Consider the following 15,526-nt stretch of genomic DNA (forward strand, 5'->3'; position numbering starts at 1 on the left):
ATCAATTCTTTTTCAAGAAATATTAAATAGATTCAACATCTTTCTTCAACAAAATTGCAGACTGCACAGATGGTACCTTCCCAAAGGAAAAAGTACTATAGCTTACTAGGGTATATATATATATTAGACTTAATAGTTACTATATACAGTAATTGACTTCTATTCATTTTACATCAAATTAAAACTTTGGGTGTCAGATAATTATTTATTAAAAGCTAGACATTTTAAATGAGAATAAGAAAGAAAAGTATGTCTTTGTGCCCCCTTTTCCCTGTTAATGCCCTATCGGCCCCCCTGGCTAAACTTTGCTAGATCCGCCCCTGCACAGTTACCAGCGTCAGCTACGTAGAAAAAGATCCTCGAGTAGAAAGTAATATTAAATACATTCTAACAACAGCTGATCAAGCTTAAACGTGCTGCTGTTGTTCAGCCGCTGGTTTCCTCTTTCTGGTGCAAAGTGGGCCAAAAGCAAACTAGAGACACGACTGGCGACAGAAAAGCCGATCAGCTGATCGTTAAGCAGTTTCATGATTGAAGTAGCAGCAAGAAGAGGCAGTCGCTCCATATATCGTTTGTTAAGCTTAACGCAGGAATGCTTTACAAACATTCAGAGATGGACTTACACACTTGCTTTACTTCTCTCGGGGATAACTTTGTCGGAGATGAAATGCCGGGTTGCTAGCGAAGCTCCACATGCTATCCAGACCACCGACAGGTCCTGCATGCCACAGCCGCTCTATCACGTGATGCATACTGCTCCGACGTGCTAACGTTCTGAGGTGAGTTACGGCGTGTTGCAAGTTTTGTGAGGTGCTTTCGTGATATTTAATGGATCGGATTACATTTTTTATTTTTCTCCGATATCCGATCCAGTAATTTAGGTCAGCATCGGACCGATACCGATACGTAATATCGGATCGGTCCATCTCTAGTCATGATTTTGCAAATATTCCACCTTGTAGTGCATTTTGCACAAATTGTTTTAAAAATGCACTCACCCTACAAACATTACTGATGAGTCAAGATCTGCACAAATTGATAGAAACACTGAAGCAGCTACCCATTTTATTCGTATTGTCATGTATGTCCTATTTGTCAGGTGACAGAAGAACCAACATAAAGCTCAGAGTAATGGGGATACAAGATCACAGGTGAAATTGGATGATGACTTGTTGGTTCATTACTTTATTTAAAACACGTGTGACTGCATGTATTTGGAATGTCTCACTGTTACTTATCAAGTGACAGAGGCAGCTCTGCCATGTTGTAGCTCGGACAGAGGTGAAGAGACGAGGTCACAGGTGACTGACTGATGTTTTGGTGCTATAGATTAACTAGTATTTATTATCATCATCCCAGTATCCTCAGCTGAGGCTGAAAGAAGCTTCAGTGCTCTCAGAAGACTAAAAACATGGCTAAGTTCAACAATGACTCAAATGAGATTAAACAATGCTGCTGTATGCCATGTCCACCAGGAGAGACTGGACTATATATATAAAACAAATATGCCAGCAGTTTATCTCAGTTAACGAGAGGAGAAGACATGTATTTGGCTCCTTCACATAGTGGACATTGAGTTGTTGTGTGGGACACCAGTCGTCCATGTCTGTTGCTGTAACAGTAGTTCATGTTTAGAATAAAAAATCCCAGCTCACTGAGTTGATAGGGGCAATAGTGTGCCTAAAATGTTGCATTATTTTGCTGAGAGATCTTTTACTTTGTGGTAATCTTAGATGAGTAGTTTTATGGACAAAAACCACCAAGTCATTCAGTGTTCCCATAGTGCTAATGTATCAGAGATGTTGGTGTACTATAACTGAAGTAATGTTGTTAAGTCCTTAAAGTCATATTCTTTTATTGTCATGACTGTATTTTTATTTTTGTATGATACCTGATTTATATGGAATATGGCTGAAGCAAACTAAAGTCTAAAATACTTAGTCATTTATTTAATTGTAACTTAACATTATATAATTCACATATAAAACTCTGAATTGTAATTTTAAATGGTTTAAAAGCATGTAGAATAGCATATGTAGGCAAGTATATTTTTCCTTTTTTATCAAGAAGCAAAGACAAAAGAAAAAAAAAAAGAAACAGGGCAGGGTTCGGTGGTTGAATCATCCGTCCCCACCAATACCAAAACCAAATCTACACCCTTGAGATGAGCAATAAGATTCCTAAAAAATATACAGCCACTTTGAAAAGATCTACCACAGGATTGGATCAAAATCCCTCTATTCCGATCCAGTAGTTCACTACATTTAGTCTTTTCCAGGAGTCTGAATTATATATATTTATGATGCTTTACCTTGGGGTGAATGTGTGATATCTAAGCAGTAAATTGACAATTATGTTTTTCTGTTCAGACATCTTAATTTGGAGTTTTTTCTCATATTCTGATGAATGTGTATGATCCTGTAAAAGACTATGAAGCACTTCTGAAGGTACTTTGTAAAAAAATAAACGTTCTTTGATATTTGAGGTTTATGTTGTGACCCAATTTTTAGGGTCATGACCACCAGGTAGGAACCTATGTTATAGATAATAGTGAATGAGTGAGTGAGGGAATGATTTCAGACACAGCTGTTTTTTTGTATAATTCTTCAAATGTGGTGGCATGAACATTTACACACACCATGTTTGTTTCTTTTTAGGTAATTCCGCTGGGGATGCACCTGCATTAGCTGCTGTCTTTTGCATTTTCATTTATCATCTGTTTATATTTACTCTTGAAAAATCCAGCCTAGGAGTGCAAGGAAAAAAACATTTAAAAAGGCAGCAATCATGCAATGGAGTTGCAATGACAAAGGAAAAGAAATGATATAATATAATAATAATGTAATAAAAAGTTAGTGACTAAAGATAATAAGCTTTGAAACAGTTTCTTTAACTCTTTTAAACATTTTTAAAATTGTGATATTGACTAGAAAAAAAAGTAGACCATCTCACCTTATACAGGCCAACAGTGAGTAAAGCCAGAAAGGCCAAACCTCCCAGGGATCCTCCAATGATCTCTTTGGTAAAATCTGGCTCAGGCCGCACGTCTACTTCTGCCTCTATCTGAACAATGAGGTGACAGAATGTGGATGACTTTCCAGCTCTTGTATAACTGAAACAAGAGGAAATATTGTGTACTCACCTTGTATACAGGAGGATTACTGTTGGACCCTGTTGAAAAGTAGATGTACTGGGTTTCATCGTACTCCAGACTGGCTGTGCTGGTCAAGAGGAATTTGGCAGATTGAAGTCCAATCTTTTAAACAACAACAACAAAAAAAGAATGAGTTAAGAGTAAATGTCTGAAAAATTTAATGAAGTTACAAGTACATAGTAACAGTTGTACTTTTTTTTTTTTTTTATTACCACAATTACCCTTTAATTACCTGCTCTATCCATCTTGAACTGAGGTTGGCAGAGATTTTGTACGTCCTACTCTGCAGCCTTGCCATGAATGTGTTGCACTTGAACACTCTGCACATGGCTACAGAGCAGTCCTGTGGGTGATTTAAAAAGAGTACACTTGCTGTGATCCAGTGTATTGTGATATATTCAGTTCAATCCAATTTTATTTATATAGTACCAAATCACAACAACAGTTGCTTCAAGATGCTTTACATTGTTAGATAAAGATCAGTGTAGTGTGCAATGTGTTTTTAACTCTACTATTAGTCTGATTTTCAGCAGCTAAAGTGCAGAGGCATACTTACCACCACTTTATCCTTTTGTATCTTTGGAACAAAATCTGTGGCACCTGGTTCTTCATCATTTCCACTCTGACAGTCTGAAATCTGCAGTATATTTGATTTATGTATGCTTGGTTTTGCCATGATTTTGCATCATGGCAAAACATTTATATATTACCTGTAGGCTGCTCAAATCCACCCAAATGTCTTTTTCACCAAGTTTCACTGGAACCCTGATCACCACGGTAAAGTTAAGTGTTCTGATATAATTTGTAACCTAAATAAGAAAAGAAAAGGAACACCAATCGTTACGTTCATTCTAAATCAAGGAACTTACTCAAGAAGTTATTTCATACTTTGATTGACTGTTGGACTGGTTTCTGAAATGTCATCCCAAATGTGAAATTGTTGTAGCTAAGGGAGCTAAAAAGACATATGTTAAAGATTAAATAAATACTATGCAAGACAACATTTGTTAATTTCTAATTGACTTCTTTTATTTTTAAACAGAACAACACACACCTTTCAAATGTCATGAAAATGCTGTATTTCACATCAATCCATTGCTTTTTGTAAAGTTCACTTGTAGGGGCATGCTCCTGATTTCCACTAAAAGAGAAAAGTGAAAACATTTGTACTGTATCTATGCTTACATGAAATGTACTTGTGCCAAAGGAACAGTACCTGGTGATATCTGCAGTGACAAAAATCTTCCTCTCAAGTTGACTGTTGGTTTTAATCTCATAGGCGACAATGAAAGAAGCCTGAATTTATTGAGAGAGATAAGAGTGCTTTGTCTTTAAAACTCTCACTAAAAGTGAGAAAAGATGTTCTACATTAAAAAAAAACATTAAAAAAAACAAACCTCAGTTTTGCTCTTGAAAATTGGCTTGTCAATAGTGCAGCCTGTCATTCCTTGTGATAAACCATCTTCACTGTCCAAGGAGTTGCACTCAATTCTTCCCTTTGTTAGAAAAGAAAATGACTGCTGGAGGCATTGGAAGAACAGCAGATCAGTGATGAACTGATACAGACTTGATTCTGATGCTTTACCTGCTGAATGGTGAACTTCCTGTAGGAGAGTCCAGCTGGGTACGTGAGAATAACACGACTGTTGTAGGAGTTTTCTCCTCTGTTCTCCACTGTGACTGTGACATTCAGAAGCTCATCAATGCCCACTTTAACCACTGAGGATCTGGTGGTTTGAATGAGGATCAGAAGAAAGGGGGGAAAAATAAGACTGCTGCAACACAAAAGTTATTGAAGCGCCATCATATTCAGCTTTGAGCCCAATGCTAACATGCTATTTTAAGATTTGTTTTCAGACTATTTGTCTTTATTCAGTAGCTTAACAATGAAGAGTAGACAGAAAAGAGGAAGACATGCATCAAAGGGCCACGGGTGCGATGTGGGAATATATTTTTACCTTTCTAATTTATTGAGTTATGCTCAAATTTGCTGACGTAAAGAACCATTGAGGCTGTCATCAGTTTTTCTCGTTTTATTAACGGTACGTTATGGAAATTGGGGTGGGGGAGTTAAAGCTTTAACAAAGCACTTAAAATTTGTATTGAGGGGACATAAATTGGTGCAAAAGGGGATATTAAGGAGACATTCTTGTGATCTGTTTATGTAGGAAGATTCTCAGCAGATCAACTCACCTGGTGAAATTGAAATCCACTTTCAGGTTATCAACACATTTGTTGTCAGTCCTGCAGTTAATCTCAAACCTCAACTGTGAAAGATGACATGATGTAAAGAGCATATACTAAATATAATATTTACCGACAAAATAAAACATTGTTTAGGTGAATCAAATGTCATTTCTTTCATATTTATATTTTGAGGAAATCATCCTCATTCAGGATAGAGAATGTCTTGAGGAGGAGGATGGAACTTCCCACAGTAGTACATGGCTCTTTCTTGCTAGGTGTGGAGCTAACCCAGACCTTTTTGCTTAGCTCCTAGCTTGCCCCATTCGTGAGGAAACTGGACTAGCAGCAACACCCAGGCATGAGAGGGTCAAATTCTTTCTGTCTATGGTGCCAGTAATGTGGCCTATAGTGACTATGAAGTCAAAAAGCCGCTCTCTGATCTGATACAAAGTACACATTCTTTCATTTTCTTTCTCACTTTTTGAGTCAAGTGGAGACATTTACCACATCCTTTAGCAAGCACCAGCAAAGAGGTGTCTGGTGTTTGTTTTTTAAAGTTCACTTACTGGATAAATTGTTGTTGTTTGAGCTTGCTGGGAAAGACTTGGTCTGAGATTTGTGTTGGAGGGCAACCCATAAAACAAAAATTCAAGATAATTGGAAAGTTCATTAAGAGCATCTTCTGGACAGGCCTGCAAGAAGGGAGCAGTGTTAAGTTTAAATTCAGATTTGGTCGAGTCTTAAAAATAAAATTCATTAAACAAAATCTTTTGTTGTTAGGCTTTACCTCAATAAGAAATTTTATAGTTGAACACTTTTTTCTTCTTAAGTCAATAATAACTGATCCGGACTCCTCTTGTTGTTTCCCGCTGCTGTAAGCTCGGTTTTTTGGAGGCTTGCGAGTGGCATCCAGTGTTAAAGTATAATTAATCTTCACTTGAGCTGGAATAAATGAGTGTTTGATTTCAATGCTGCAAATGTACATAAATAAATAAAAAGTTAAATTGCTGGACAGTGGCTTTGTAGTTCAGAGAAAACAAGGAGAATGATGAACCTGTGTTGACTGTAGATATTGTACTCATAGTAAAGCAGATTTCAGCTGTGTTCTCCAATGGTTTTGAGCAGTCTACATTCTGAGTAGGAATTCGGTTTGGGCTGAATGACACGTCAGCTTCAACCAGTACTATGGGTCTTGATCTGGAGAGTAGGAAAACAAATGAGAACAAGATTTGGCTCTTTAAATAGTACCAAACTAAAAGCTGCCCTTCAATTTTGGTGTTTTACCGTGAATTAGCATCAGTCAAATATTTTCTTTACCAACATTTCAAAGTTTTAGAACATTACCGCTTTTTTTAAGATTATCACTCTTATGTTCCAGTGGTGCAACTTCATCATGGTAATAGCCTCACTAAATAAGAACGATTTGAACATTACGGTCTTCTGAACTAACCACCCTTTTAATGACATCTTCTGCTGTTAGGTAATGTATGCATTTGTTCATGTTTGTTAGGAAAAGGCTACTGTTATGCATTTCATATTTCATTTTGATATTTGAATGAAACCCACAGGAGCTGTGCTTAATCTGTGCTTCTTATCTTGTGGTAAGTCAATTCCAAAAATGCCAATGGTCTGTGAGGATTTTAAAACAAACCTTCATATAATATGATAGCTGTATGTGATTAAAATTCAATAATCCCTTATCATGAAAAACCTGATCATTTTTGACCAACTTAGAATATTGAGCATACAAACTGACCTGAACTTTATACAATTAGTGTATTTATTAAGTTGGATTAAGTTGGACCATCAACAAAGATTGTAGAATTACGACAGACAACAATAGTGCATGACTGGAGTATCTTGGACTTACCTCAGTAAGACAACTGTGCCCTTTGAACCCACCGCTAAATCAGGAAGTCCATCACCACTCTGGTCAAAAGACGACTGACTGATGGACAGGCCAAAGAACTTCAGTCCTGACTGGACCTCAGAGCCAGTTATTCTCTGCATACATGGACATATTTTAATTAAGCTGCAGATTGTTTAGATATTGGATTTACATGGTAGATGATTTCAGTCATCTTGTGAGTACTTTGATGTTGTGTACCTGTGAGTAAGTAGAACTGATTCTTCCTCCTCCTTCACTGTGGAATATGTAGATGCTGCCTTCACCATCATTCTCCAAAGGTGCTCCAACTGCCAAATCCCTGAATCCATCTGAGTTTAGATCAGGCAGCACAGCAAGAGAAGAGCCGAACCTTCCTTTGACAGCTGCATGTCCTCTTAGTACTAATGGATCATCAAAATTACACTCCACAAACTAAATGGAGGAAAGTGAGAGTGTTTTTTATCATCATTAAAAAGTATACAAATAAACTGATTAATTCCATGGCAGTAGTTAAAATGCAATTTACCAAACCAGTTAATCTGCAAACATAAACTCTTCCCTCTCTATCAGGCTCCGTGTACATTGGGGCTGATATGAAGATTAGATCAGTGATGTCATCATTATTTATGTCCATGGTACACACCTCTGCCCCGAAATATTCACCAGTCTGATACTGTGTAAGGAAGATATTATTAATGAAATGATTCATGTTTTCTTTAATCAAAAGCTTTTGTTTGTAATTCAGATCTGTATTGCTGTAAGTACATACCTGTGATGAAAAGGGCTCAATCTTTTGGTTTTCAAAGCTTTGTCTGTTAACAGCGACCACCACTCCTCTGTGTTTATATCTTGGAGCACCAATAATAGTAAGTGTGCCATTTTTGGTTATAACAATTGCCATGGAGTAACCTAGAATTTAGGTAGTCAAAAAGGAAAGACTCCTTATTGCGACTTTTTCCATTTTGCAAACTGATACATGTGTTTTGGTCAATTAATTGCAGTAGAGCTATACACACAAAGACAGATATATGAATTCAATTGTTAAAAACTACCAAGATAACTGTCAGGCTCCAAAGACACATCCTCATATGTTTTCACTTTCTGGCCCTCTGTTGTGTATTGCACGTAGCCTCCCTTCCATTGGTTTGCACCAACAATAGACATTTGAATTCCCTACAGTGCAGACAGAAAATACATTTAAAATACAATTTACTTTGCATTTAAAATCTGGATGGTGTTCAGTTGCATAACTGTCTGTTTGCCTTTACGTCACAAAATTTGGCACACAGGAATCTCTCTTTCTATGACTATACTGTCTGGTGAGTTTCAGGTGGTTTTAATTACCTCAGGCACATAAACTGCACTGAATCCCTCTTGAGACATTTCCATTTTCAGTGACTCTCCACTGCTTTGAGATCCTGTAACATAAAAAACAAGATGATAAAACACATAAAACAAATTTCACTTTGCAAATTTTGTAAATACAAATTCATTATGCTTCAAGTAATAGTTTCAAAAGATTTTTTTTTTTTGCTATTTATTATAAACACAAAAATAAACTAGAAGGTAAAAAAGAGACACAATACAACATTTACAAGTTAATTCTTTCAATCCTTTCATTAGGTTTGAAGTGGCAATTAGTGTTCAGTTTCAATAATGTATAGTGATGAGATATTTTGCCATGACACAATAAAGTAATATAGTAAATAAAAAGGTTAATACAATGTATTTACAATGTATGTTATTTTAGTCAATCAGTAGGATAACAAACCAATAAAGGAAACAAAAATCTAGCATTAAATTCATGTTTGTACCTTCGATGGAGAAAATTTTCTCCTGCAGATTCTGTCTTATTAATTCAAGTGCGTTGAAGTTCTTCACTTGAAACACGTGTTTGTCTGAAGGAGACGATGCAATGGTGTGCAGTTCTCGTTTTGCTTCAGTTTTAGTAAATGCATTCCCCACCTAGGTTTGTTGGGAAATTATGTTTACATTGTCATGCTATGCAAAATGATTTGGTCCCTTTAACAAAATACAATCATAAACTTAACGTTTTCACCCCATTATAATATATCATTTACAGACAGGAATTATGCATTATTTGTTAGAAATATGTTTGGGTTCTGATTACAGATGGACTGATCCGATATTAAGTATCGGTATTGGTCCGATACTGACGTAAATTACTGGATCGGATATCGGAGGGAAATAAAAAAAGTAATCCGATCCATTAAATATCAAAAAAGCACCTCAAAAAACTTGCGACATGGCGTAACTCGGCTCATAACCGTAGCACCTCGGAGCAGTATGCGTCATGTGATAGAGCGGCTGTGTGTATTTGTAGCCTTGCTAGCAATCCGGCATTTCATCTCTGAGGAAGTGATCCCAGAGAGAAGTAAAGCAAGTGTGTAAGTTCATCTCTGAATGTTTATAAAGAATTCCCACGTTAAGCTTAACAACCGATATATGGAGCGACTGCCTCTTCTCTCTCCTGCTGCTATGTGAAACTGATTAATGATCAGCTGATCGGCTTTTCTGTTGCGAGTCAGTCTCTCTTGTTTGTTTATCGCCCACTTCGCGCCAGAAAGAGGAAACCAGCGGCTGAACAACAGCAGCACGTTTAACCTTGATAAGCTGTTGTTAGAATTTATTTAATATTACTTTCTACACCAGGATCCTTTTCTACGTAGCTGACGGCTGGTAACTGTGCAGGGGCGGATCTAGCAAAGTTTAGCCAGGGGGGCCGATAGGGCATGAACCGGGAAAAGGGGGGCACAAAGACATACTTTCCTTTCTTATTCTCATTTAAAATGTCTAGCTTTTAATAAATAATTATCCAAATCTTACACCCAAAGTTTTAATCTGATGTAAAATGTATAGAAGTCCATTACTGTATATAGTAACTATTAAATCTAATATACCCTAGTAAGCTATAGTACTTTTTCCTTTGGGAAGGTACCATCTGTGCAGTCTGCAATTCTGTTGAAGAAAGATGTTGAATCTCTTTAATTACTCTTGAAAAATAATAGATTTCTGTGCATTTTTTTTCACACTGCATCAAATTAAAGTTGATTACGTCGATTAAGCATCACGAGGTGGAGGGTGATTCCCTATTTTATTTTATTTTTTTGCTGGGAGTTTTAGAACCCTATTAGTTAGGTTGCTTACTCTTTAAAATACCAGAATAGGGAGGATGGAGTAGGTTTAGGTTTATTAGATTGATCAGTATTGCTGAACTATGAAACATTCTGGGTGCAGTGCATTTTTTAGTGTTTTGTTTTTATAATAATAATGGATTGGATTTATATAGCGCTTTTCAAGGCACCCAAAGCGCTTTACAATGCCACTATTCATTCACTCTCACATTCACACACTGGTGGAGGCAGCTACAGTTGTAGCCACAGCTACCCTGGGGCAGACTGACAGAAGCGAGGCTGCCATACCGCGCCATCGGCCCCTCTGGCCAACACCAGTAGGCAAGTAGGGTAAAGTGTCTTGCCCAAGGACACAACGACCAGGACAGAGAGGCCAGGGATCGAACCGGCGACCTTCCGGTTACAGATGCAATTCCCAACCCCCTGAGCCACAGTTTTTAATTTGAGTCTGAACTTATACAAAAAGCAGCAAGATATTAATATTAATAAAAACAGTTTTATTGATTAAAAAACACACTATATCGGATTCATATCGGTATCGGCAGATATCCAAATTTATATCGGTATCAGACATAAAAATGTGGTATCGTGCCATCTCTAGTTCTGATACTACGCATGATTACATGCTCACTATAATTAAATACAGCTGTGCTGAGGTACATAATGCATTGGACACCCCCTGCTTACGCAATAATTTCATCTGGTAACAAAAACAGTGCATTAGAACCTTCATGGCATTGGTTCCGATGGTCAAACAACTTTACACATTCTGCAAGCTTAAATAATCAAAGTACTTACCCCAATAGCAAATCGAACAATGTTTTTACTCTCTGCTAGCTGTGCTGCACTGTGCAGATGATTTCGATCATGGGATTGCCCATCGGTAATTACTATCAAGACCTTCTTCACATTTGGTCTGGAACCTCTTTGTGGTATGAAAACCTTTTCCCTGTTAAATGAAAAACAAAAATCTAATGTCAAAACATCTTGAGAATTATTGAGTATTATTTCAGCATGCATCATTCTTTTTCATATTACCTTTCGATGTAGACGGATTTTTGTACTTAGCAAATTTATTTATTGGAGTTTTTTTTTTTTTTTTTTTTTTTTCAAAATTAGCTTTGCAAGTATTTGAATTGAGGTTTTCTTTGGGCCATCTCACAATTAGTAGAATACCCCCAAACACAAGTCTTTCATTGTCTCTTTCAAAAAGCTTGAACACATGGACCACAGTGCTCAGTGTGGTTAGATTTACAGAGTTAGGGAATAAATAATAATATCTTTGCATCCCTTACACAACATGTTTGATGGCCTTCGCTGTGTAAGTAGTTCCTCCTAGTTTGCTAATTTCTTTGATGGTAGTATCCAGTGATGTAGATGATGAAAATTTTGTGCAGTAAAAATGAACCTGTGGTGAAGTAGAGAACTGGGAAACAGAAAACTAAAAAGGAAGGAGAAAAAATATTTAAAACACGTAAAACAGCCATGTTTTGTGAAGTTAAATGGAAATAATAATGAAACTATTTTATGTGTGTGCTAGTATTTAAAGGATTACAGCACCTCACCTGTGTATCAATTGAAAGCAATGACTGGATTAGATCTTTCACAAACTTCTTCATTGTTTGAAAATCTCTAGAAGACACACTGATTGAACCATCCAACAGAAAGGCAATGTCTGCTTGGGGCAGGCACGCTTTCAAGATATAGATTCAAAATGAAATAAATTTTTAATGGGTTAATAGATGTTTTTAATGGTTTCAACATACTTTCAGTTATACGAAATATAAAGTCATAATACAGTTTCAGTTGTGCTGAGATTTAGAGATTACACTATAAAATCCAATTAGTTACCAGAACTTAAAACATTATGCAAACTTGTTGCCTCAAAAAACTAAGTAAAACTTACTTAAATAAGCTTTACTTACAGAATAGAATAGAAAAAAATAGCTTTTTATTGTCATTGTACATGTATAATCCCAACTCTGCAGTTGTAAGTGAAAAAAAAATAGTAAAGACATCAGAAATAAATAGCCAACAGAAGAGCTATATAAACTAGAGGAATATGTACAAAATAATAGAAAGGCACAAACATAAAAGATTTTGACACTATGATGAAGTATAAAATGCAAGTGGTTTTTTTTTTTTTTTTTTAGGCAGGATTTTAATGATTTGAGGTATATTTTTCCAAGCTCCATGTACTGTTACCTTGAATAAAACCAGGTCTGGGTGTTCCAAATGTACTAGAGTGATCCATCTCAAAGCACACACCGTTGTACATGGTGATACTATTGCAGTCATTTGGAATGGTTGGCCCACACACCTGAGAGGAGAAAAAGTCAAGTTGTGATTAATACACTGAGTTGATTATTTCCATTTCTTTTAAGCAATAGTTTGCTCCATATAAAATCAACCAAATCTTAAAAAAAAAATTACATTCAGCTTTTCACACAGCTTAAATGGTAAAAACCTGAATTACAAAAAAAAAGACCTTTAGGCCCAGTTTTATTAATTTTTATTCTTTTCAGCGTATAAAGGTAAAATTTTGCATGTCTTTATTAAATATTCTGAAGTTATTGTAACTCAACCCCTCCCCACCAAAAAAATAATAAGGGCATGCCACAAACTCATGATTTATTTTCTAACTATAAGAAAACATCTGAGACGCAGAGGACAGAAGAATTTCATCCTTTGTGATTTTTAACAAAGCACTGGTAATGTCTGTAGTTCAACAACTCACCACAGTGTTTTGTGCCGTGGGATCACTTTTCATTGTTAAACCAAGCGACATGTTGACTGCAAAACCTGGTGCTGTAATAAAAGTATTCTACATTTGTTATAACACTCATAAAAAACTTTTGACAACTCCAAAGTACCACAATTAAAGAACTTTTTCCTTTTTGACATGACAGCTATAACAACTGAAAAATTAAAAAGAATAATCTTAATAATTTGCTTTTCTTTGCTTGGTGTACTTCATCAGTAATATAATTTTTACTACATTACTGTTACATACTAAAATATTTGTTTTGGAAATCTACTCAAACTATGATTTGATTTAACCAATTTAATTCTGGGCTTGGATGTGGAAAGTCAAAGTTTCAGGACATCCTGTCAAGACAAACAGTTACCTACCTTCAAATTCAATATTTTGGCACTTTGGGGAGGAGGTGGTGCACGTATATATTTTCCCTCTTCCATTTTGTGAATACTGTTCAAGTGGAGCACTGATGAGCAAACTAAGGAAATAAATAACAGAATAATGAGAATGATGTAAGTCTAGAGAGCAATAAGCTCAGAAATATTGTATGCTTGTTTAATTATTTCTGTTGGCCATAACAGAGATCTTTGTTCTAAAAATACAAAATACATAGCAGTTGCAAATCCACATTAAACATAATAATCCTTGTTCTGTCTTACTCTGATTGTCTTTGCACCACTTGGTAGCCAAAACCAGCAGCAGCACTCCTCAGGGTCTTCCAAGCCACAGGATCAATGTTGAAACAAAGTGCAGCATTTAATACTGAGAATTAAAGAAGAAAGAACATCATAGTCTCATGTAATGGACGATTATGTAGTTATAGTTATCTATATTTAAGGTATACAAGAAAATGTATACACTGTGTCACTTTTTTTTTACTTCAATGGGTTTTGTTTATTTCATTTTGTATTCCAACTAAAGAGCAACAAAGTCAGAAATTCTGATTTAAGTTCTGAACATAGTGAATTGGAGCAATATTCACTTAAAAACAACCATACATACATTTGCTTTTCTAAAGAACTGAAGAAGAAAAAAACAGCTAGATGTGGAATTCCATTTGCTTATAGATTTTATTTAGTGGAAACACAGGTTGCAGATTTAATTAAATGTCATTTGTATCTTCACTATTTGGAGATGTTAATTATTAGAGAATAAAAGACTAAATCAGAATGCACAAACCTGTCTTACCTGACAATAAAGTTGTAACACTTATTGTCCACTCCATTGTGTTACTCCCATGAAAAATAAATGACAGATGAGTGAAGTACTACTTCTGCTGAAAGCATCAGAGGAGATGAAACCAAAAATGCAGATATTATAGGGCGACTGATCAAAGCTAGGAGAGTCATTAGGAGGAAGTCTTATGTAGGAGGAGTTACAATGTTGACAGCACTGTGTTTAATAAGACACAGTGCTGCTACTGTTAAGTGGTGTTACTTAATTTTGATCAAGTTCTTTAAGCATTACATTTTTCAGTAAACAACAATAATCCTTAAACAAGCCATTCTGTTTATTATATTAGTTTCTGGGCTTCCTGTTCCCTTCAACTGGAGTTGTGGAGAACTGGTTAATAGGCTGTCTTTCTTTAGGAGTGGTGAGGAAATCAGTGGAGAGATGCTGGTAGGTTTGTCTGGTCGTGGTGGGTTACCCCAGCTTTTAAGCTTAGGTTTGTCTTACAGGTAGTATCTGTTACATGACTCATAAGAGTTAATGGAGGAACACTGTTCAGAAAGCACAAAGTTTTAGTAGCAAGAAGCAAGCCCTAGTTACCAACAGAGTGGCAACGTAGAGAACAATGGCACTAGTCATCCAGTCAGCTCATGGAATTTGATCCTCAAATACCATGAACATGACAGGAGACAAAGTAGACGGAGAAAAAAGCAGGAACAAAACCCAAGCCTGTCCAACCATAACATAAATAACCAAATGAAACCTTCTATCTATTCGTTATCGTGAATATAGTTTCAGTTGTATGTATACAAAGCCTGACCTCCTCTACACTCTCACTCAGTCATAAAATCTAATAATTTCCCTTTCAAAAAACCCCAAAGATGCACGTAGCATGAGTTGGTTGAATATCCCTGGATTCAATATGTGGGTACTTCATGTCTATGGGTGAAAAAAGTAAATGAAAGTAAATGTTCTATGCAGGTATCGAATGTGCACATTAAGTCAAAATTAAAGCCATTTACTTTAAATGTGTCGGCATAGCTCACTCATTGTATGTTCCAGTTTAGGATTAAGAAACAGTATTCAGTAATACTTTGAGCATCTAAAAATAATGTCAGAACCCTGCTAGATGACTAACAGTTGACTCTGCTACTTTTGACACCTTTTCATATCTGTATATGCTTACTAGTTCAGATTATGATCTTTCTCAGGAA

The 15,526-nt window shown here is 36.1% G+C and overlaps 1 protein-coding gene across 1 annotated transcript; it reads right to left on the reverse strand.

Annotated features, from left to right (window-relative positions):
- Positions 1 to 2,667: 2,667 nt before the first annotated feature.
- LOC146663504 (integrin alpha-M-like) lies at positions 2,668 to 14,413 on the reverse strand. The gene is made up of 30 exons (XM_085416297.1): positions 14,331 to 14,413; positions 13,802 to 13,904; positions 13,517 to 13,620; positions 13,122 to 13,192; positions 12,590 to 12,704; positions 11,950 to 12,077; positions 11,680 to 11,825; positions 11,183 to 11,333; positions 9,044 to 9,194; positions 8,574 to 8,647; positions 8,282 to 8,402; positions 7,999 to 8,138; positions 7,756 to 7,902; positions 7,449 to 7,661; positions 7,212 to 7,345; positions 6,396 to 6,538; positions 6,129 to 6,283; positions 5,908 to 6,033; positions 5,348 to 5,421; positions 4,740 to 4,881; positions 4,552 to 4,650; positions 4,371 to 4,450; positions 4,209 to 4,295; positions 4,043 to 4,109; positions 3,865 to 3,963; positions 3,711 to 3,791; positions 3,387 to 3,497; positions 3,143 to 3,256; positions 2,953 to 3,063; positions 2,668 to 2,746 (listed from the first exon to the last, which is right to left on the reverse strand). The coding sequence occupies exons 1-30, from the start codon at positions 14,365 to 14,367 to the stop codon at positions 2,684 to 2,686; spliced, it is 3,387 nt and encodes a 1,128-aa protein (XP_085272423.1). The 5' UTR covers positions 14,368 to 14,413; the 3' UTR covers positions 2,668 to 2,683.
- Between the last annotated feature and the right edge of the window lie 1,113 nt (positions 14,414 to 15,526).

The sequence above is a fragment of the Rhamphochromis longiceps genome, linkage group LG8 (assembly GCF_057381845.1).
Source record: "Rhamphochromis longiceps isolate RC_006_pf linkage group LG8, R_longiceps_female_GT1.1, whole genome shotgun sequence".
NCBI lineage: Eukaryota > Metazoa > Chordata > Actinopteri > Cichliformes > Cichlidae > Rhamphochromis > Rhamphochromis longiceps.

Coding starts and splice junctions, on each gene's coding strand:
- LOC146663504 (XM_085416297.1), bottom strand. CDS start 14,367: ATGGAGTGGACAATAAGTGTTACAACTTTATTGTCAG. Junction 11,334..11,679: donor AAGGCCATCAAACATGTTGT/GTAAGGGATGCA, acceptor TTCATTTAACAG/GGAAAAGGTTTTCATACCAC. Junction 7,346..7,448: donor TCAGTTCTACTTACTCACAG/GTACACAACATC, acceptor CCATGTATGCAG/AGAATAACTGGCTCTGAGGT.